At 44.7% G+C, this 22427-nt stretch overlaps 1 protein-coding gene across 1 annotated transcript in view; it reads left to right on the top strand.

Annotated features, from left to right (window-relative positions):
* The first annotated feature begins 7902 nt into the window (after positions 1-7902).
* The window catches only part of xirp2a (xin actin binding repeat containing 2a), a 40270-nt gene continuing 25745 nt past the window's right edge, over positions 7903-22427 (top strand). The window contains exons 1-2 of the mRNA XM_061067341.1: positions 7903-8097; positions 21178-21277. Coding sequence (XP_060923324.1) covers positions 7903-8097; positions 21178-21277 — 295 coding nt within the window. The remainder of the gene's footprint in view (positions 8098-21177; positions 21278-22427) is intronic.

Below are 22427 nucleotides of genomic sequence, written 5' to 3'. Positions count from 1 at the left end.
TAAAATACATAAAGTACAGAAACAGGTCACTTTCACAGAGCTGTTTGAGGAATAAGGTTTAAAAGCAAATGTCCATGTGATGCCTTAATTTAGTAGTTATGTTGTATTTTATAACTACATAATAAATATGTTCAAATTCAAATGAATAGACACGTTTTCAGCCCTGTCTGTTTTCACCAGAGTTTATGGGAATATTGATTTGGAAGCGTCAGAGGTCAAAGTTGACAAAAATATGGTCTGAAAAACACATTTTCCAAGATTTCTCCACGTATGATAGAGCTAGAGACACAGTTTAAAGCAGATAATGACAGAATATAAATCCAATTGCTGCCTCATTTATATTTTCGGTGCATTGCCTTGTGGGATGAAGGTCTCACAGCGTGACCTCACTGTCTGTGTCTCACTTCAGCGGCTGCATCCGGTCCGAGGCTGCATCACGGAGGGGAAGCTGCACTGTCCCGTTTCCAAGGATCCGCCGGGGGGGTCGTGGTGTCTCGGGTGGAAGGTGAGAACAGTCCATCTCATTTCAGTTCGGCCTTCATCGGCCCACGAAGGCCTCCTCCTCCTCCTCTGAACTGGACCAACAGCTATTGTCCTCAGTGTAGCTGCGGCCCTCAGTTGATTCATTCCAAAATGAGAACTAGAAGGACACACAAGGCCGGACAGTCCCCTCATGAAACCACACTAACATTAACTGATTCCATTTTTTATTTGTATCCGCAACTAATTCCACCCACACACAGGTGAACTTCTCATCAGGTTCCATGAGTTATTTTCTGAGAAATCAACGACAACGTCTCACGATGTTAAAGAACGTTTTTCAAGTCCTGCACAAAGATTGAATGGGTTCTCTCCACAGCCTCCCACCGAGTTAATTAAGACTAGGGCTGGGCAAGTCAACTCGTTTAATCGAGTTAACTCAAGTGATGAGTTAACTCGATTGTTTATCCGCCAATTATTTTCTTTTTTCCTGTTCTGCAGCAGTCAGCAACAGACTTTCACAAAATAAAAGCCTGACTTTCACAATAAAACAATAAATAATCAAACCTGAGTTAATGCGAGATAAAATAATTAATCGGGTTAACTCATCACTTGAGTTAACTCGATTAAAACGAGTTAACTTGCCCAGACCTAATTAAGACAAGTTAATAATCCTGTAATTTACCTAATCCTGTTCGCTAACAGACAAACAAACACATTATAAAGATTGAACTTGCTTTGTGAAGATTTCCTTTTTTTAAAGACGTCTCAAGAACCTGAATTAAGCCGGAATGTGCGATTCCATTCAGATGTTGTAGTCTGTCACAATGACCACCAGGTGGCAGTTTAGACTATATATAGACATGACAGCTCCCTAAAAGTGACACAGATCGCCCCCTGGTGGCTGTTAACAGAAGGACCAAACCTTAAAGTCTGTAAATGGTTTGTTATTTGATATATATATATGTTATTTTGCCATATAAAGGAAAAGACATTGTGATGAACTCTGTCTCCAAACGCGCAGGATGGCAGCGTTTGTTTACGTGATCATTTGGCGTCTGTTCTGAACGGAGGGAGACGCGTCTTCTATGATGGAAATATCACGTTTATATACTTTTCATCTATGAATGGAAACAGTGTCTTTAACGTCTGTTTGTGCAGTTTTTCATAATCCGCAAATAGAAAATATCAGCCGTATTGTAAACATGAGGTCTTTGTACCATACAAACAGCACAAAACACCAATGTACACAACAAAGCTTTCAGACAGACGTGATCAGCCACTCGACCGGAAACATAGTTGCTATAGCGATGCTCGACCCTGAACGTTCACTTCTCCCATTACAGTCGTGTTTGGTTTGAAAAATAACGAAAATAAATCAATTTAAAGCCTCAGCCTTGAGTTCAGATGGACAAAGATAAAGTATTGAAGTGGTAGGGCTTCACATTTCTTCTTCTTGTGTTTGAACGAAGCACGAAAATGAAAACATTGAGATGGACGTCTTGTCTGAGTTCATTTTTTATTTTTTGGGTTTTGTGCCGAGCTCCGACTCGCTTTTGTTTTCTCCTCGGCGAGGATGGAGTAGCAACGTGCGGGGAGAGACAGAGTGAGCCTTCCAATCAGCTTCCATGGCAACAGGCCACGAGAGGGAGGGGGGGAGGGAGGGGAGAGCAGGGTGGGTGGGTGAGGGGGGGCGGTTGATCAGAGGAGGAAGAGGAGGAGGCAGCTGGAGGGGGTTGTGGGGGAGGAGAAGGATGGTGGAGGTCTGGCTTTTCCACTGTGTGTCTGAACAATGGGTACGAAGAAGGAAAAGTGTGCGTTGAGATCATTATCAGCTCACACGTGATCGTGGTTTGTTTTCTAGAATAAAATCTCATCGTTATGAAAAATATGATTCAGGTTCTTTTCTCAGTCTGAGCTGATGACTCAGGATGAAACGACTCTACACGTCCACACAGGATCCGTCAATTAATATTAATATTAACTTTGAAATAATTAGCTGGAACGTAGGTTGAGGCCCAACAGTCCCTCTGCTGGATTCAAGCTTTCACTCACATATATATATATTTATATTTTCAATCTAGATTCATTCAAACACTGACTGTGGAGAGAGACTCTCATGTTTTAATGTCACGTGAAGCAAAAGTAGGTTCCTCTGTTCAGCTGGTTGCAATCTGCGATTTCACCACTAGAGGGTCGTAAGTCTCCATACACTGAACTTTAGATATTACATAGATAGATGGATAGATTAATTATATTTAATTAACGCTCAGATCTAATCAGTTTATCTTTATTAACATTTGATGTTAAACATCTACATGATCCAGATGGTTTAGAGAAATAAAGATCTATATTTAAAATCTCCTTTATTTCTAATTGCATTACGATCTGTGTGATGATTCTAATGTAGGAACTTTATATTTAATGATAATGAGACAGGACACAGAAACAGCAGTGCCATGTACCTACCAGCAGGAGGCGTCGTCCTCTGTGTCTATGAGCTTCTCCTCCAGTTTGAGTCATGAGCCAGTGGCAGCCGGGCATGAGCCCATCATTAATTCCCAGCCCCCTGTCCGACTCCTCTGCCTCTGCTGCGCTGTAATTGTTTCCCCAGGGACTGGAAGGAATGGCTCAGCTGTCTCATTGCACAGTGACCCGCAGACCCCAGTGTGTGCGTGTCTCTGTGTGTGTGTCTCTGTGTGTGTGTGTGTGTGTGTGTGTGTGTGTGTGTGTGTGAGAGACTGACAGACACAAAAAGGATGGGTTCAGGGAGTTTCTTTAACTCAGGGGGGAAATAAATGGCTGAATGTGTCTGAGTCTCATGCTTCTGTTCCATCAGGGGAACAAGCCACTGTTTTACCTGTTTTATTAAATCATATTGTTCCTTTGAGCAAATCTCACACTGTTTATTTGTCTCATTTGGAAGACTTTTATTTCATGCATTGTAAATTTAGATATATTTGATTGTTTACAATTCACACAAACATGATTTTAATTGTTAAAGGACGATTAAGTGGATTTTCACCACATTTGCAACTTTAACACAAACGTAGTAACAAGTTATTTTTTCCTAGATGAAGCTGAGATGGTTGAGTTTTTTTTCTGAAGTAATATTAATCATATTATCCCCTGTAATGATTTTATTTGAATGAAATAATGAGACCTTTATTTTAATATTCCTCTGCTGTACTTCCAGGTAGTGACCAGCAGAAGGCAGCATTGGCTTGGAAAACAGGCATGTGAAGGTAAGAGATGAGAAATAAGACTTAATAATAATCATATCTGTATTTATACAGCACTTCTGGGGTTTGACAGATCTGGGCCACAATTAGTCCATATAAATACTGACCTGGTGCCATTTGGGTCACTTTAGGGTCACGTCCATTCAAGTGCAGCACCACTGCCCACATACTGGCCAACATATTAATCCTATCATGTATTTGTAGTAATTAAGACATTTTATATGTTTAAAATATTTAAATAAGTATTATTATCTGAGTTAGGATGAGTAGCTCATCATTTGTATTTTTTCCACAGGTTGAAATTCAATCATCTCTAATTATTTAATTAAAACGCCAGTATTCTTATAGTATTTAGTTCTGATGCAGCAGGTATGATGAGTTATCGTCTATTTCAAAGTCTCCACCCGCCCAGACAAGTCTCCACCCGCCCAGACAAGGAAAACCCCATCGTTCAGTGAAGGACAGACAATCTATTCACCAAACACACCCTCCGCTCCAGCAGAGCATCCAGATAAGGTGTTTGTGCAACACACAGAAAGTCAATAAGTTCCCCAGAGGAGTTTGTAAAATAATACACAGAGAATAAAGCTGCACAGACACAGAGATCAGAGGAAACATAATAAATAGAACAGCAAACAATATCCACCTCAAGTGGGAAAATACATATAACAACAGTATTTCTCAATTATATGAATACAACCTGATGTAGAAATATGCTCCTTTATCAATCATATTTATATATAATATCTAATTGACAAAGATAAGTTAATTAAAACAAAATACATAGAAAAACATATCTTATATGTCTATAAGTCCTTTATCATCAATCTCAAGACAATACAACAGACATAAATATGTTACTATCAACACATATATGAATATTTGCTATGCATGTGTGTGTAGTTTGTAAATTGCACTTCTATAGACATGAATATGTTATGGGTGTAAATTATTAAACACTTTGTATATATGTCACAGTATATTTTATACATACATAAGCATACATATTAATGGGCTTGACATACTTTATATGTGAAAACATGAAATCCACCAATTGGACAAATGTTTTACATAAAAATAACTGTTTTTATTTAATTTTCATACATGGAAGTTCATTATATGACATTTGCATACATCGTGACGTAGCTTCCTCCAACATCAGGAGCTTTGTTGTCTCAGTGCATCATCGTCACCTGAAGCTTCCTGCAGCCTTCGTGCCTTGTTCTGTTTTCACTGACCAGACTGTGCCTGCTCTACTTCCCCCCCCGCCCCCCCCCCCCCCCGGTCCGATCAGGTGACCTGTTGAAACGAGGGCGAAGCGAAGCCCCAGTAAGTGGAGAGGCTGTAACCTGATCCCTCCACCGTCAGCAGGAAGTATCACAGAGCGACTGGTGGGAAGTACAGTGACGGCTCGGTTCCAGGAAATCGTCCTGGAGCCGATTCACTGCCGTGGTGCAGTTAGAGAGGATCAGTTTGTTAACCACGCCCACTTGCACCCCCTCGCTGTATAACAAGAGGCCTCAAGGGTCTAGTCTCATCTGTTAGGATGTCAGGTGACGTCACGTAAATGACAATAATTTGTCAACCTTTACTTAACCAAGTTATCAACATTAAAACCTATTGTTTTTACTGCTGCTCATATCTGATGCATTTCACCATCAGACCCTGACGGAGGGCAACAGTTTCCATAGTAACGACTCCTTCAAGTGGATAATGACGGACATAAATGAGCCACGTTTGGAATGTCATCGTTATCTCTCATGTGAGCCGTTCATATGATTTCCACACTTCCAGAACCAGACTGTACATATTTGTAAGTAGATGCCGTGTTAAACTTCATCACTATGAGGATTTAGTGTCTTTTCTTTCCTGGAGTAAACGATGTGTGCGTGCGTTTTCTTCCTCTGTGGACCAAATGGATATGAGACCTGTTATTCCCGTCCTCTTATCTTATGGGACGGCTGGTATTTCAGTGTGTCCTCTAAATAAAAGCGATCCGAGCGACCCTGGACAGGGATTCAACATGGGAACCAACACGCAAGCTGCCACATCTTTTATTTAATAGAAGCAGACAGTGTTTGTAGCCGGTGGTTTCTCCCTGAGACGTCTCTCTGAAGCCCCACTAGGCCTGAAATATTGTCTTGTTGTATTAAAGCGAAGCCGCTCTGGAGCTTTGTGTTTGCTGCTACGCTGAATTATAGCCCTGCACTTAAAGCAGTGTGTGTCTGTGTGTGTATGTGTGTGTGTGTGTGTTTGTGTTTTCACGAGGCAACAAATCAAAATGCATAACATCGAAAATACTCCATTATTCCGGCAGATGCTCCTCTGTGGCCTATTTTCTACCAAAATTGACTATTTTCAGTGGCTGAAAGGAAATACCAGTTAATAGAAACTCAAAGTGGCATAATCAAAAAACTAAAAAACGTTTTTTTATTTGATTTCATTCGATTCTACGTTTCTTTGTCGTGAATGTGATGTCTCCAGAGAATCCGTCCACATTTGGCACAAACATTGGCGTGTACTGCCGGATTAACGTGTTCGATTTTGGTAGCCAAAGGTCAAAGGTCAATGGCACAGTGGCCTCACAAACTCTGATTTTCTCGAACTTGATTTAAGATTCAGCTCGATTGAATCTCTACAGATTTTGATGACCTGACAATTTAGCGGTCAAAGGTCACAGTGATGGAAACTGGTTAGAATGGTTAGTACCTCCAGTTTTGTCCTGTCCAGGTGACTGGGTGAAAGCCGAGCGGCCTCGGACGACACAGGATCCAGCAGAAAGTGACACACATACCTCGGCCTCCATCTGAATAATGCATCTGCCACTGGTATAGCTGGAGTGATACTCTGTGCTCCAAAGTACTATCACATGCATTTATCATGACCGTTCATTCATTAAGATTGGATTATCTGGATTGCCTCTCCGCCCGCTCTCCCTCTCTCTGTGTTGATGTATCTATTGTGAGTGTGAACGAGCATATCTCCGCCGTCTTTGTCTCCACCCGATCCTGTAATTAAGCCGTCATTCGTCTTCGTCCTCCTCCGTCAGCCGCTCTGACTCTCCTCCCCATCGTTTGACCCCTGCTCTCCCTCTGCAGCTCATGGGAGTAATAACGGGGGTGAGCGGTTTGAAACGAGCTGACAGAACCCACGTCCCGGAGGCTGGAGAGGAGGAGCGGTGCAGAGACGGGATCAGAGAGGAAGCAGCTGAAGTGCGAGTCAGGCAGAGGAAGCTGAGAGAATGTGTTCTCCTTTCAGGAAAACACTCCCGAGGAAGTGCTGGTGTGGCAGGAGGAAAATGAACAATGCATGAGTCATGGTGGCTGCAGGGCAGGTCGGCAGGGATCAGCTCTTACGAGGCTTCCTCGGTCTAATCAGGAATAATGAGCTTTTCCTTCCCACCCAGACCTGATGTTTCCCAGCGTTTCCACCCCAGCCTTATTTTGAACTTTCCAGTTTCACCCGAACCAGAGTAACAGGCGTGAACGGAGCCTCGGTCTCGGTCTGGATCGAGAGTGAAAGTGGAAAGTTCAGACTTTCAGACAAACTGCAGGAAGCATCAAACAACAGAAGAAGAAACGAGTGCTTGCAGACTTCGACTCTGATAAGATACGACTCAGACATTCATTTAGTATTAAAACCATAATGATGACTAAGCTTTTTATAGACTTTATTATTATTATCAAAAGTACAAATCCAATCGTCTTATGTGTTTTGTTCTCACGTATGAAATAGAAATGGTCACATAACAGCACAAGTCCTTTGATCCTGTGTAATAATCAGGACGATGACAGGTCTGAACCTCATTAAATCTCTTCCTCCTCTTCCTCTTCCTCCTCTTCGTCTCTCCTGTTCTGCAGCTGCGACTCGTATCTCTCTCCGTTCCCTCAGCCTACATGGGAGTTCACTCAGCTTCTGTGTGTGTGAGTAATTACAGGGCAGAGCGAGAGCGAGAGGGGGAAAAACTTTTTCTGCTCTCCTCCTCTTTCCTCCAGTTTTCCCTGCGAGTGTCGGAGAGCCCGACAGACAAAGACGGACCCCCGGCCTGATCTCCATCTCCTCTCCTCACCCTCGTCCTACCTCCCTCACTTCCTCACCCCTGGTACGATACACTTCCCCTTCTCAGGCCTGAAGGGGAAACGGTGTGGGGGGGAGGGAGGGATACGGTTTCTGGACAACAATGGAAACTCAATCAGGAAATGGAGAGGGGTTGACCTTGGGCTCGGGTGCCAGTCGCGGCTGTGGGCCGCAGGTAGAGGCAGCGGGCGAGCCGGTGCTCAGAGAGGACCTGCAGGCTGCCAAGAGGATCGAGAGGTTTCACATCCCGCTGGAAAGTCTGAAGAAGATGTTTGAGAAGCCGGCCGTGACCGATACGGTAAGAACTGCCACTGTGGAGTTGGATTTTCAACTGTACTTCTCTGTGCTGTGACTTCCCCTGGTTCTCCAGGCGTGTTACTGCCCAACAGAGGCATCTTGCATTTCAACAAACTTTTCTAACTTTTCCAACAGGTCTAGTTTCTAATTTCACTGTATTACTGAAGGTTCTGGTTCTCCACACTCAGACAAAACTGAACGCTCCCCATCTCTCTGCGTTCAGCATGATTCACTCTCCAGCAATTTGTGGTTTTTCCATCATTTCCTGGACTCGCTCACTGTGCACGGCACTTTGCTGGAGAGGACGCTGGCCTTCTCCCTCTCCTGCTCTGTTTTTCCATCCCAGCTGGCTTCTCTGAGAGGAAAACTCCACGTCTGCTGGAAGTGAAGTGGGTTGTTATGAGAGAAATCAATGTGGATGAGCGAAAATGGTGAAGTCTGAGGTAGTTTTGGCCCCTGAATGTCATCTTGACCCGTTAAAAGAAATGAATGGCGCACAGAAACCTCTCCAAATAACTATAAAACTAAAAAATTGCACACACTCATAGATAACAGCTCCTTCAATATACCTTTAATATCCGCACCAAAATTCAATGAGTTCCTCACTCACTCAAATCGCATCTTTCCTCCAAGGTTTGTATAAATCTGCTAAATAGATTTTGTGTAATCCTGTTCACAACCCAACACACAGAGGTGAGAACACTCCCTCCTTGGTGAAAGTAAATATACATATCCACATGCATCGTGGGTAATGGAGTTCTCAGAGTGCACCAGTGCAAACCGGTGCCACAGACACGCACCAGCTGCCTCTGTGCAGTGCCACTGGGTTTGCTGATATCCGACACCCGGTTATTTAAGACCTATTTCGGGGAGCGTTATGGTGAAGCAGGATTTTAAAAATAACCTCGTAATTGGCGTGTCAGCTGCTGCAGGAAGCGAAGTCCTCCGTCAGGCCGCGGCAGAGAGAGAGAGAGAGAGAGAGAGAGAGAGAGAGAGAGACGTGGATCTATCAGAATCAAATCACATCTGGCTCCTGAGATGAAAGCTTGTCACAGATTACTGTGGTTAATGAGCCACATCACTGAAGCACACGATAACATCTCCTGAGGTTTTCTCCTGCTTCCCGGTCCAGCTCCTCTCATTCTGGTCATCACACGTGTTTGGGCTGGACAGAGTCAGACGAGAAGAGCAGTGCTCTGGGTTCATTATGTCTCACTGACCATTATCTACCTGCAGCTTCCATTAGGAGGCTTTTCCCAGGGTCACCGAAGGTCGTTCGGCTCCTTTTGTTTCTTGTGTTAAACCTGGTAAAGCAGCTAAAGTACGTCTTATAACAACAAATTTTTAATATAACTATGGATCATATGACAGATAACGTTAACGGGGAAGAGGACTCAAGTGTTTTCTTCTAAAATATATTAACGCTATGGTTTGGGTTGAGATGATACTTTGTTGTGTTTGACTCACGGTTCCATTAAGGTTCAGGATTAATGGAATCATCCATCGTTACAAACAGAGACAGAAACAAAGTCATGTTGAAACTAAATTGCCACCGAGCGCTGGAGAATAATCGCACTATTTGCTCCTCTGCTGCTGAAGGACGAGACTCATAATTCCTACAATCGCTGCAGAGGGCTTTGCCACTTCACAGTAAACATATAGTGTACGAGGAGTTCACTGAAAGGATGCTGAGGTTTTCATTTTTCTTGTTCCTGCTGCACTGGCCTTGTTGTTCCTAACTTCTTATTTTAAAGTGTCATCGTTATCTTCATCTTCAGTTGACTCCATGTTGAAGTGGTAGCACCACATCAGGGAGTTAGATCCGTTTCCCATCTGTTCTTGGAGTTCCATATTGAACCTTTGTTTATATTTCTGTGTAAATAACAAGCGGTCCAGCCGGTCGTCATGTCTGTCACACGCCTGCATTGCAACACATGCTCCATCCTGGAATTGTGTCATGCCGGCCTGTTCCTCTCCCGGTGGCCGGTGTTAATGGAGCACATGGGCAACGCTCCCAGATTCCCAGAGAGAGCCGAGGACTCGGCTGCTTATAAAACACAACCTTCAACTCATCTGCGAGCCTGCAGCTTCATATTTGATGATGCGCTGCGTTTTTCTTTCTGTGGCCCATTTCATTTATTTAAACGGTGCAGTGTCATTGGACGGCCAGCCATAACAAAGACTGATGGCTTCCCAAGTGGTCGCTCGGCCGTGGCCAAAATCCACAGTATTAGGAAGGGGGGGGTGGGGTGGGGGGGCGGTCTGCATTTTCCGACAACTGCAGATGTGTAGTGATGCAACGATTTATCTCGGGTGCAAAGACCGAGTTTTTCCGCTTGTGTAGCCGGGACGATCCTCCAGGGACGCCGGCTTGTGTTTACAGCATCTGTCTGACCTTCTGGTCATGACTGCACACACACACACACACACACACACACACACACACACACACACACACACACTCTGGTGCATGAGACAGATGAGGCCTCTGCTAATGTCACATCTGATCATGCAGGGCGGGGGGATGGGGGGGGGACACACACTCATTAACACACATGCACAGAAATAGGCCACTGATCAAGAATGTCTGACATTTGCACTTTGTAAACTTTCCATTATTTTGTTCCAGCTCATTAAAATGTTTGTGCATAAATCAGCGCTTACATAATTTAAATGTTTCTAATCCTCATGACCCGACTTGGCACTCACTCGTGCTGTGATGGCCCCTGTTGCCCAGTAGGTGGCAGTGTAGCGTCTGGGAGGTTTTGAGAGGGGGGGGATATATTCTCTGCACTGAAATCAGGAGGTTACCACAGCAACCTGCTGTTAATTGGAGCAATTTAAGATATTTTTAAACACATTTTTCATTTTACTGCCCGTCTACAAAGAGGTGAGGACCCAGACGCCACTCGAGGGAAACTTTAATTGGACGATTAAAGATTTGACAGAAGGAACACGGACAAACACGAGAAAAGATATTTGTAAAGTGGCCAAGAGAGCTCAACACATGCAGATAGGAAATTAAAATCATGCAAATTAAGAAAACAAATCAACGAAGCATTGAGCTACAGTCGGGTTCATCACTTTTTTCGGTTCCCTGGAAACATTTCCGGTGTCGTTTTCACAGTTTTCAGCGTGTTGAGATCTCCCGGCCTCCGTGTGTTTTCTCCTCCAACCACATGACCTTGGTTTTACAAAATATCTCCATCTATGCAAGAATACTAAAATGAAAACAAGCCTGCCGGGCCAGTAGGTGGCAATACACTAGGCAAGAAAGAGGTGGTCCTGCTATTGTCAGGTGAGGCAGGCACCTGTGACCATAGATTTATATATAAAGACTAGATGTCTCGTCTGCGTTGCCGGCCAACGGAGACGAACGTCCGCACATGGCGGCCATCTTGCTAGGGGCCATCTCGCTCACCCATAACATTGTGTTGGTAAATAACCATAACTTGCTCAATTTTCAACCGATTTTTAAACGGTTTGGTTTGTTATAAACGTCAGAGATGTAGATACGACACTGCATACTTATGAATAATTATGTTATTTTCTAAAAAAAATGAATAATGTATGCAGTGTCATAACTACATCTCTGACGTTTATAACAAACCAGATCGTTAAAAATCGGTTGAAAATTGAGCAAGTTATGGTTATGTACCACTACCAACACAATGTTATGGGTGAGAGAGATGCCCCCTAGCAAGATGGCCGCCATCTGCGGACGTCCTGCTCCGTCGAACAAGACATCTAGTCTTTATATATAAATCTATGCCTGTGACCGCTGGTGATGAGGTGCAGCAGAATCTGGTTTGTAGCCAAACAGTGAATCCTCATCTTCAACTTGACACCCGACACTTTAAAGTGAGACACAGACTCTCTGTGCAGAAGCAAAGAAAGGTGACCGACTGAAAGCCAGAGGAATGGGCTCCAGTCGCAGCGTGCGGTTAAGTGTTGGCTGTTTTCCAGAAAGAGAAAAAAGAAAACTGATCAATATGCAGCAGTGTTCCTAAACGCACTTAATTAAATGTTAAATAAACTAAAAGCCACAATGTGTCAGTGAGAAATTGATCTGGACCTGATGAGGATACGGGCGTCCTCATCAGGTCCATTCAGCTCCTAAAAAATTCCATTAACTTTTACCCGGCATCTCTTTCGTCTCCGTTTCACAGATTCAAATCTTTTAATGGAGCCGGCGGCGTGAGCGACGCGCTGCTGCTCCTTGGTGCCATGAGGACTTGTTGCTCGCCGTCCTCGGCTCGGGGGGGGGGTAGTTGCACTCGTCACGCGGGAAACTCCCCCCCCCTCACCCGACTGGCCCAGATCATTTACTCGTCTATATCTGCAGTTTATTTACGCACTTTAAAGACTCCTCTGCTCGGCTGTCGACGCTCGTTAACTCCGACCTTCTTCCCCTCAGTGGAAGCATGTGCGTATTCACTGTAATGTATGATAATCAATTTCCATAGCTGGGTAATGAATGCATCTCTTTGGGCCTTTTCCCATACAGACAGGCTGCGTGACTCAGATTGTCTTTTCTCTAACGCAGCTTGACACCCAACGCCGCACAAGAGCATATGTGTTCAACAATTAGCCAAAGACCTGCAGGCTCACGCGTTCAATCATTTATTGTCGTGCGAGGGGGGGGCAGCAGCTCGCCGTTTCTCATCTCTGCCATTCATCCAAGTCGTCACACAAACAGGAGAAGAAGAAAAGGTTTCCAACGCAAATCTTTCTGGCAGAAATTAACTCATCATCAAACCTTTAGGAGCAAGAGTAGAGTTTACAGATTCCTCTGGTACAAATCAGAATCCACAAAGATCTGGACCCGAGTTCATAAAGTATTTAGCATGTCACCCGTTAGGTGTCCGACCCAGTGCCGGACACGGTCCCATTCGCTTTCATATAAACGTTCGTACTCTACGAGTCCGTCCACCTGCAGCAGCTTGAGTTACACACTCACATAATTATAGACTCCAAAAATCCCCAGAATATCAAGGAGGCATGCAGTGTGTCATCCGATGTCAGGACCATGATTCAGGGTATATTTGGAGAGGCTGGAAACAGAGCCGGATCCCGAGTCGCCATGTATAAATAGTGGTGAACATTGGGGGGGGGGCGGGGGGGGCACGGAGCCTGATGAAAGAGACTGAAACATGATTTACATTCAGCGCGCACAAGGCCGCATTGTGAAAGAGAGGCAGAGGGTGAGGAAGGTGAGGGTAGAGATTCAGAGTGAAGCAGCAGGGGGGTGGAGGGGGGGGGGTGGGAGGGGATCCAGATGAAGAGCAGGTTCACATTTGAGCAGGTGAAGCAGGTCAGCGTCATCAGTGATGATCCGATTCCTCAGGCTCCTTCTCAATCTGCTGTTTTCTGGAGAACTCTGACTCCACGGAGACGAGTGGAAGTCTGTCTCCTTCAGCCCGAGTTCCAACTGGGATCGTCAGGAGAAGATTAACACAACATCTATGATATATATGTACAGATTATGAAGTATAAAGTCTTATAAGGACCAGAGCGAGGAAAACAAATACTGAGCTTTGAGAATAGTCGTCATAATACGAGAATAAAGTCTATTATATAAGTTGTAATTTAATGTGAAATCTTTCTTGCACAATCTGGTAAAACCTCTAATACACACTAATAATAATGTAGTGCTGATGTGTGTAAATTGTAAAATTATATATTTTATTATTTTTGAATAATATATACTTTCTTTACTATTCTTGTAATATTAAACAGCTTTTTTTCTAGTTATATTACAACTTTATTCTGGGAATCTCTGATCTTTTATCCCCTAAGTGGTCCAGTATATCATTATTATTATATGAGTGAACATATTTAGTGTACTTCATTATTCATGTACATATATCGCTGTTCTTGCAATATTTCATCATAATGAACATGATGTTATGCGATATTAATGTAATTGCCTTTTGAAGCAGTTATTCAGCAGATATAAGCAGCTCATATAGAACATCACTTCCTATATTTTGTGTTTTAGTTTTGTGCCTTTTGCTTTCTCTAGTTTTTTTTATTGAGTTTGCTAATCTACTTAATTAAATTCCACACATCATAGCCCCTTAAAATGTCTGATATCATTATCTGTTACATAAATAAAGATATATATTCTGGTCGAGCACCCGTCCAGTCTGTGTTAATCATCTACTAATGTCCCCGTTAGGTTCCCAGCAGTAAACACACACCGCGGCCCATCAGCTTTGAAACTCAATCACTGGACGTCAGTCAGGGTTTAATTTCCCTGCTGCTCACTGGATCTGGGTCAGATTTGTCTTTTGCAAATGGACCCGTACGTCACCCTCCTCTCCCTCGACAGCTCCACTTTGTGAGCACGCCACTTAACCCTGTGGAGATGCAGGATGAAGCACTCAGACGCCGGCTGCAGGCTGGTGTTACTGTGCATGTTTGGTGAGTAGAGGGGCTACTGACTCCGATCCACTGTTTTCTTGAGGCCTAGTCGCACCAGAGAGCAGCACAGTCACATGACTCCTCATCTTTACATAACATTTGGCTCTAGAGGTTTTGGGGACCCTGAGGACGAGTTGCAATACGTTCTTTGTGAACTCTTCAGCTCCCTTTGCTTCCCTGACCAGCCTTATCATGAAGGAGCAGCCTTTTCTTTCCTCGTCTAACCATCTTCTGTGATGCTCTGCTCCTTTATATCCTTTAAATCGCCCGGTGTAATCATTTTAATTGAAAAACTGGAAATAGATCCACGTTGCCAATACACTGGACTGCCCCCTGGCTTTCCTGTAGCGAAGCTGCCTCATGAGGGGCGTGCAAGTGAAGCTCAAAATAGCAGCAGGGTTAGTCATCTCCTCCAAGCGCTCCGGTGAAGCTGCTGGTGCTGGCCAGCAGCGAGAGGCTGTGGTCGTGCCGGGCAGATCCCAGGTGCAAATGTGTGAGGATCAAACAGTCGGGCGTGTGAAGGTGAACTGTCGTGGCTGCACAGTTGGTTTTAGATGTTTGGGGAACGCAGAAGCAAGAGAAAGTATTTGGATATTAAACTTCTGTTCACACATTTGTCTGGAATCGCTGACATCTTGGCCGATCTGACCTTTAAGGGCTCGAACAGACGGAGAGTCCAAAATTGAATAATTAGTCGACCTATTAGTTATGTTGCAATATCCTTCTAACTTTATTTTCTCTCTGCTGTCGGAAAAACTGCTCATTAAAATAAAAAGAGCTTCTCCACTTCCTCCCACTATCCAGAAGTGGAGCCAAAATATCCTGGATTTCAACGCAGCCATCTTGAGTCTGCACTGTTGCATTCTGGGAACGGAGCCACAGTCGCGAGGTGCTGTCGATGCGAGGTGGACCAATCAGGAGTCAACACTACAAACATGTCTTGTTCACAAACTGAGTGAAATTTGCAAAATGAAAATTCGCGAGCTCGTAAAAACGTTATTTTCCATCTGTACCTTTAGCGGTTAGCATCCTTTCCGTCCCAGGTTTGTTCCTCTTCTCGTGGAACTGGTTTAAAAGAGCAAAAAAACAAAGCAGGAACAACGCCGCTGTTCGTCAAGTGGATCTTAGGGACTCTGTGAATCTTTGACAGGACGGCACCACGAATGCTGCCTGAGGGAAAAACTCTGACTAAATGTTGCATCATGTATTCAAAAAATAAATAAATAAATAAAGAGACTACACCACAGAGCCGCTCTCACCAGCACGGGGTGCGATGAAAACACATCACCGAGATTTTTGTGTGTCAAAAAACTGCCAGGGAGGAAAATGAAGCGCAAGCTGTGACCGGAGCAGCAGAGCTCGGTGCCCTGGGCTTATTTATCCAGACAGGCTTTTGTAATGGAGAGCTCCAGCATCAAAATAGCTGTGCTTTGTTTGTGTGTCGCCACAAATGTGCATGATGCTTCCTTTTAGCTCCGGATCGCTACATGTCTGTTTGTTCGTTTTCTTTTGCCCAACTTATTATTTTCCCCCGACTCCGTCTGGGTTTTCTGCTTTTAATTAATTCTTTCTGTCCTCTCTCGACATCTGTATCCCTCCTCCTGTAGTTCATCAAGTTTGTTTTCTGCATCTGACTGTTTTCCATCTCGTGTAATACCATTCTCTGTCTGTCCGATTCCTTCTTCTCGTTTTCTGGCCTCTGGCCCAGCTCGCTCTGTTCGCCTTCTGTTTGCCCATGAGTGCTTGAAATATTGATGTGGGCGGCCCTCGCCATGTCTCTGTTTAGTCTAATAAAGACGGCCGATGGAGGATTGAAAACCGAAAAAGAGAAAGTATTTGTAATTGCACTGGAATGCAAAAGGCTTATGGCTCCAAACAAAACAATGTCCAAAGAGTCGACGCAGAGAAATAGAGAGAGAGTGGAAGTGAAGATGAGCTGACCTTGGAATGAACAATGCTTCTGGTTGCATAACAGCGATGAAGAGGAGGAGGTGATAGACGAAGATGATTATCCTTGAGATCAAAATTCAAGCCCGTGATGTTTTTTACTTTTGTTCATCCCTGTGCTGCTTTTATCAAAGAGCACAAGTCTGCAAAACTTGGACATCAAATTAAAACGTCCATTTAAACTACTTTAATGGATCCGGCTGCTGATCTTCCACAGATCAATCCTGCTCAGTTCAGTGTTGCAGGTGGTTTTCTTTCAACCATGTGCCTCTGAGATAAGGAAAAAGACTGATCTAATCATTTTCTAGTTGCCTGATGAACACACCAGCTGCCTCTGCTTCCTCTGCCACACCAACGTGACTGGATTGGCCGGTACCTGCACCTCAAACCCGAAATTTGATTGACCGGTGCCTCCGCTGCTGCATGAAACCTTATGCAACATGATAATATGATGTCTGAATTTGCGTTGGTTTTTGTTGTGAAACAATACATGATGGTGTCTGACTTCGGCCTGGATGATCATCCACTGGTCAGGCTGTGGTGGCCTGAGGTGCTGCAATTCAAACGTAATCTCGCCAAAATCCTGCATGTCCAATTTTGCCATAATGCTCTCTGAGCCTGAGGTGTTGTCTTTTCAGCGAAGTACATCCAAAACCTTTCAGCTCACTCGTGCTCTCGCTGCTGCTCCCTTTGTGATACGGACCCAGGCGTCAAAATATACCACAGCATGCAAAGCTTCACATGTGTGTGTTGTACAGGAACGCGTCCAAAACATCTGGATCCTCAGTGGGACCCAGTGGATTGTTTCCTGCTGTGGAGCCTCATGAGTGGAGCTCCAGAGCAGGCACTCGTATGCTGTGCCAGGCAACACTTTCACAGCTTTCACAGCCAGCTGCATTCATTCCAAGAGCTGTCACAGGGAGTGTGCATGTGGCAGGACTAACTATACAGTGTCTATGTCCACACAATCCACCGCGGACAAAGAAATCCTTAAAATGAAGGACCCAGACTCGACTTCTCTTCTTGGCAGGGTCCCTCAGTCCGTGGCCGTTCACCAGCCGGAGCTACAGTGCTACTCCAGAAACACATGTGCCAAAAGGCTGGCACTGGTACAGCTCCACAAACCAGTAGCGCCAGCAGCGAGATGCTTCCTGAAACCTCTAAATGCAAGATGTGATGATGCTTTCAGACACATGCACTGAACTCCGAAGCGGCCGAATGTGAGAACGCAAACGTCCGAGTCAGTCGCTGCGGAAAATTCACTGCAGGCTAGTGAGCGTGTTGATGACACTTTGAGCACGCAACTCAAAATTGAAGAAACTAAAAGAATGACTGAAGCTAAACATGTAAAGATGCAGACGGAAGAAAGGCTCCACCCCTCACCTGAATGTTTCCTGCAACACAACTTGGATAAAGAGGACGTTGCAGGAGAGCTGCCTCAGCACGAAGAGGGAAGAGAAAGGACAATAGAAAGAGTTGGAGAGAGACAGAGAAGGTAGGGAAAGAAAGAAAGAAAGAGAAGGAGCAGTCCCTGAATAAGATCGTAAGTGTTTAAGAAGTACATTTCGCGGAGGTGGACGACCATTCTGTGCCAAAATGTCACATCTAATATGGAAACCATGGAGACTATCGATTCCAGCTTCTCCAGCTGCTCCACCAACTCCTGCAAAAAGCACTCGGAGCAATTTCGGAGCTATCTGAGAGGGAAGTGGTCCGGTGGAGCAGAGACGAGTCGACGTGGGACAAATATAATCACTGCTTCAACCTTGAGTGTAGAACCAGATTCAGGCTAAACGTTACTACACAACGCACCATCCAGAGTCCAGAGGAATAGAAAGCTCAGGGTTGTGGAGTAACTGACTTATGAGAGTGACATCTTCTGGACGGAGGATGACACGCGAGGGGAGAGGGGGAGGACATTTGCGGAGAGGGAGGCGGACAGCTCTCCCCCCCGAGACTCTCCGCTCGCCACGACCACCACGTCACAGTCTGACCAATTAGAGTCAAGGGGGGGGGGGGGGGCGGGGTGTGTCACGTGGGCTGTTCCTTCACACCGTGGTTCCACCGGCGCCGATCCGACCCGGCCTCTTTGTGGCCGGCTGTCGCACATGAAATGATCCCAGATGGCCTGAGCTGATTTCATTAGCTGAGCTCCTTTATAAGAGGATAATTATTTTTATTTTTTGATTCTTTCATCGGGATTATCTCTCGTGACAGGCCGGTCCATTTAGACAGATCTCACCAAGCTCTGTCCCTTATTAACTCTGTCAGTCTGTTGGAGATGTGCACACACACACACACGCATACACCACCACCCTTCTTCCTCCTTCCTCGGTGGCAGCCTGTGCCAGAGAGAACATATGGCAGGGACTCACAGCTCGGTAGCACTTGGTGACGCGCGTGTGACACATTTTGCCGCCGCTGCTACTGTTCATCTGCTTATTATATCTCATACAACCGATCTGGTCTGGTCGGGGGGGATCGTAAAGCACGAGATATCTGTGGTAAACTCCAAATATTGGTCAAATGAACGATCTGACAAAAGCGAACACTTTTCTGAAAGTCTCTTATGTTGTCGTACTGAGGCTGAACATGAATGCCTTCTTCAATAGTGTCCAAATCGATACACAATCCAGTTTGAATGTTCCGCCGCTGCCGCTGTCCTCTTGTTCTCTGAGGCTTCACGTCCTTGACCAGCTTTGTGAAGGGCGTCATTATTTTTTGTCAACAGAATCGCTGCACATTGTCAACCTCTCCGCGCACGCTGTTTTTCTCTGGCTCTTTGTGTGGCATCTTCCAGACAAGAAAATCAAACAAAGAAAGCTTTTCTTCTGCCGGTAACACAAATAACTTGGGGGCCAATTTCCATCTTAATCTATTTTGGAGAAACCTGCTTATTCTCAGCTCTCAGATTCCGAGCTCTGTTGTGCTTCTGTGCCAAATGCAGCCGTGGAGGATCGCTCAACATGGTGTGGTGCTAGAAAACCAAACTAGATCATATGGTTTGTCGTCCAAGGGATAGTGAAAAGGACACAAATTATTATTAATATTATTATTTATTTACATATATGAAAAGTCTTATATTTCAAAGATTTCCTGTGTGAAAAAGAAAGATAATAATGAAAAGTAATGATGGTCAAACGTGACTTTGCAGCCCGAGCACAGTGAGTGAGGTTTATACCACCCGACCTATTGACACACTTATTGAGCATATTTCCTTCTGCTCAGTTAATTGACGAACAAAGTGTTGAACTGACGAAGCGTCGATGCTCCAGTTTGAGACACCGTGGAGATTTGGGCTCATTTGCTGTATCTCCCTTCCTCACACACGCAGCACACAGCCAGTCCTGCAGTGGGATTGTTCCATCTGCTGCGGTGCATCTTAGAAATATCAATTTAATGTATCGAGAGAAATATAGGTTCACACCCACACAGCATATGCATGATAATTCACAGCGCAAGATTAAACAAGCTCCACGGAAAAAACACCGAACGGAGAGAGATGGTGTTCACATCTGGAACGAGCTGGGATGAAGGCCAAACTCACATGCACACAAATGCTTCACATCTGGCCGATAGAACATCCTCACAGCTTGTGCACTTAATCCTCTCCTGAGCAGAGGCCGATGTAGAAGAAGTGGTTTAATACCAGAATTCAGACTGGGAGCACTGGGGAGCTGTGGTCAGCAGCCAGTCTGAACGTTTGCTCAGTGATTTGACTTTCATTCGACGTGAGTGCGACTTCAGCAAGAGAGGGAGAATAACAGAGGCAGAAAGGGAGAGATTGTGTTTACAACCCTGTTTTATCACAGTGTGTGTGTGTGTGTGTGTGTGTGTGTGTGTGTGTGTGTGTGTGTGTGTGTGTGTGTGTGTAGGAAAATATGGGGATTTGTTAAACAGGATTTCTGAGAACAATGTTTTGTCCTTTGGTGCATTTTTTATATAAAGCTTGAAACCTTCAGCAGATAGGAGACTAATCTGTGTGTGTGTGTGTGTGTGTGTGTGTGTGTGCATGTGTGTGTGTGTGTGTGTGTGTGTGTGTGTGTGTGTGTGTGTGTGTGTGTGTGTGTGTGTGTGTGTGTGTGTGTGTGTGTGTGCATGTGTGCGTGTGTGTAGTTGTTGCATGTTTGTTGTCACTCTGTGTTGACGCCCAGCAAGAAGCTGTCAGAAAAAGGCTGCTCTGGGGAACGCATTTGATTTGCAAATGAAAGAACACACACACGCACATTTGCAGACGCACACACACGGTTCTATATGAGCACACAGACACAGGTGTGTTTGTTCCCCACGGGGATGATTTGCAACTGAATAGGCGTGTTGCTCAGGCTGACTCCAAAATACTTCCATGGGAAAAGCACGAGACCATTTTGTGATGGGATTAAACCTGCAGCAAAGCAAGTACATGATTATACAAGTACTTCTACACAAGTGAACACACCTGTATACACCAAGGACATGTCATTCACCAGGCATGTACTCTATCAGGTCTCAGATAAAGTAGCTCTATTCAAATTCAACCAAATGCTGTTTGCACTAACTCTACTGTTCCAAGGTCAGCACTCTGTACACTCGAACACGTGACTGTGTGTTTGTGTTCGTGTGTGTGTGTGTGTGTGTGTGTGTGTGTGTGTGTGTGTGTGTGTGTGTGTGTGGTTTTGACCTCTCCAGGTGTTTCCTCTGATAGCTCCCTCTCTCTCTCTCCTACCAGGAAGTGACAGCCGTCCCAACCTCTCCGTCCAAACGTGTGACGTCCAGTATTCTCCCGTCAACAGATCCGACCATGGCCTCACCGCAGGACTCCTCTCTCTGTGAGTACTTTCTTGTTTATGGGGGAAATGTATCGTTTAAAAAGGGAGTTTCAAAGTTTAGAGAAAGTGTTGATGCAAAACGGGTTGTGTTTAATCATTAGTCCGGCGGCCGAGTGCATTTGCATCGTGGTTACACTTCACTGTCAAGCCAGCGACCGAGGCGGCCGAGTGCTTAATGCAGTGGTTTGTCCCATTTGTTCTGTGAGATAACCATTTGGCAGAAAGCAGCTTTTGAAAACTGGAGAGTTCTTTGCCAGATAAGACTGTGCCTCCCTGGCAGCTTTTTTAATGGGAAGCCAGGGGCTCGCCGGGCGCTGTGCTTCCATTACCGCGATAGCAACAGTGTTGAGGCTGCAACCAGTTTGTTTTCCACCGACGCTGATAGCACAGATGGAGCTTACAGTGGGAGTTACAGTAGCTCTGCATGGAATCACAAACACAAGCACTGGAGGGAGCGAGGTCTAGATATCGGCCTCTGAGGTGTTATAGATCAGGGAGTCAGTGTGTGTGTGTGTGTGTGTGTGTGTGTGTGTGTCTGTGTGTGTGTGTGTGTGTGTGTGTGTGTGTGTGTGTTCGTGTGTGTGTGTGTGTGTGTGTGTGTGTGTGTGTGTGTGTGTGCAAGGGAAAGAGGATGAAAGACTCAAAAATCTAAACCCTGGAATCAAAGAATTTTTAATTTAATACACACACTGTTTTATCACAGTGTGTGTGTATGTGTGTGTAGGAAAATATGGGGATTTGTTAGACAGGTTTTCTGAGAACAATGTTTTGTCCTTTGGTGCATTTTTTAAATAAAGCTTGAAACCTTCAGCAGATAGGAGACTAATCTGTGTGTCTATGTTTGTATTTGTGTGTGTGTGTGTGTGTGTGTGTGTGTGTGTGTGTGTGTGTGTGTGTGTGTGTGTGTGTGTGTGTGTGTGCAAGGGAAAGAGGAAAAAGGATTCAAAAATTCAAACCCTGGAATCAAAGAATTCTTAATTCTAGTTATTGAATCATAAACACTTGCCCCATGAGAGTGGTCCACAACAGTAAAATCATGAGGACTGAAACCAAAACATCAAATGGGTAATATATAACCAATTCATATTACAATCTTTGACCTTTTTATATGCGCTGTGTTTTCTGTTGTGTGCTTTGGCAAAACATTCGA

The sequence above is a fragment of the Limanda limanda genome, chromosome 23 (assembly GCF_963576545.1).
Source record: "Limanda limanda chromosome 23, fLimLim1.1, whole genome shotgun sequence".
Taxonomy (NCBI): domain Eukaryota; kingdom Metazoa; phylum Chordata; class Actinopteri; order Pleuronectiformes; family Pleuronectidae; genus Limanda; species Limanda limanda.
Note: the sequence above shows the minus strand (reverse complement) of the source record. Positions and strands in the feature narration are given on the sequence as shown.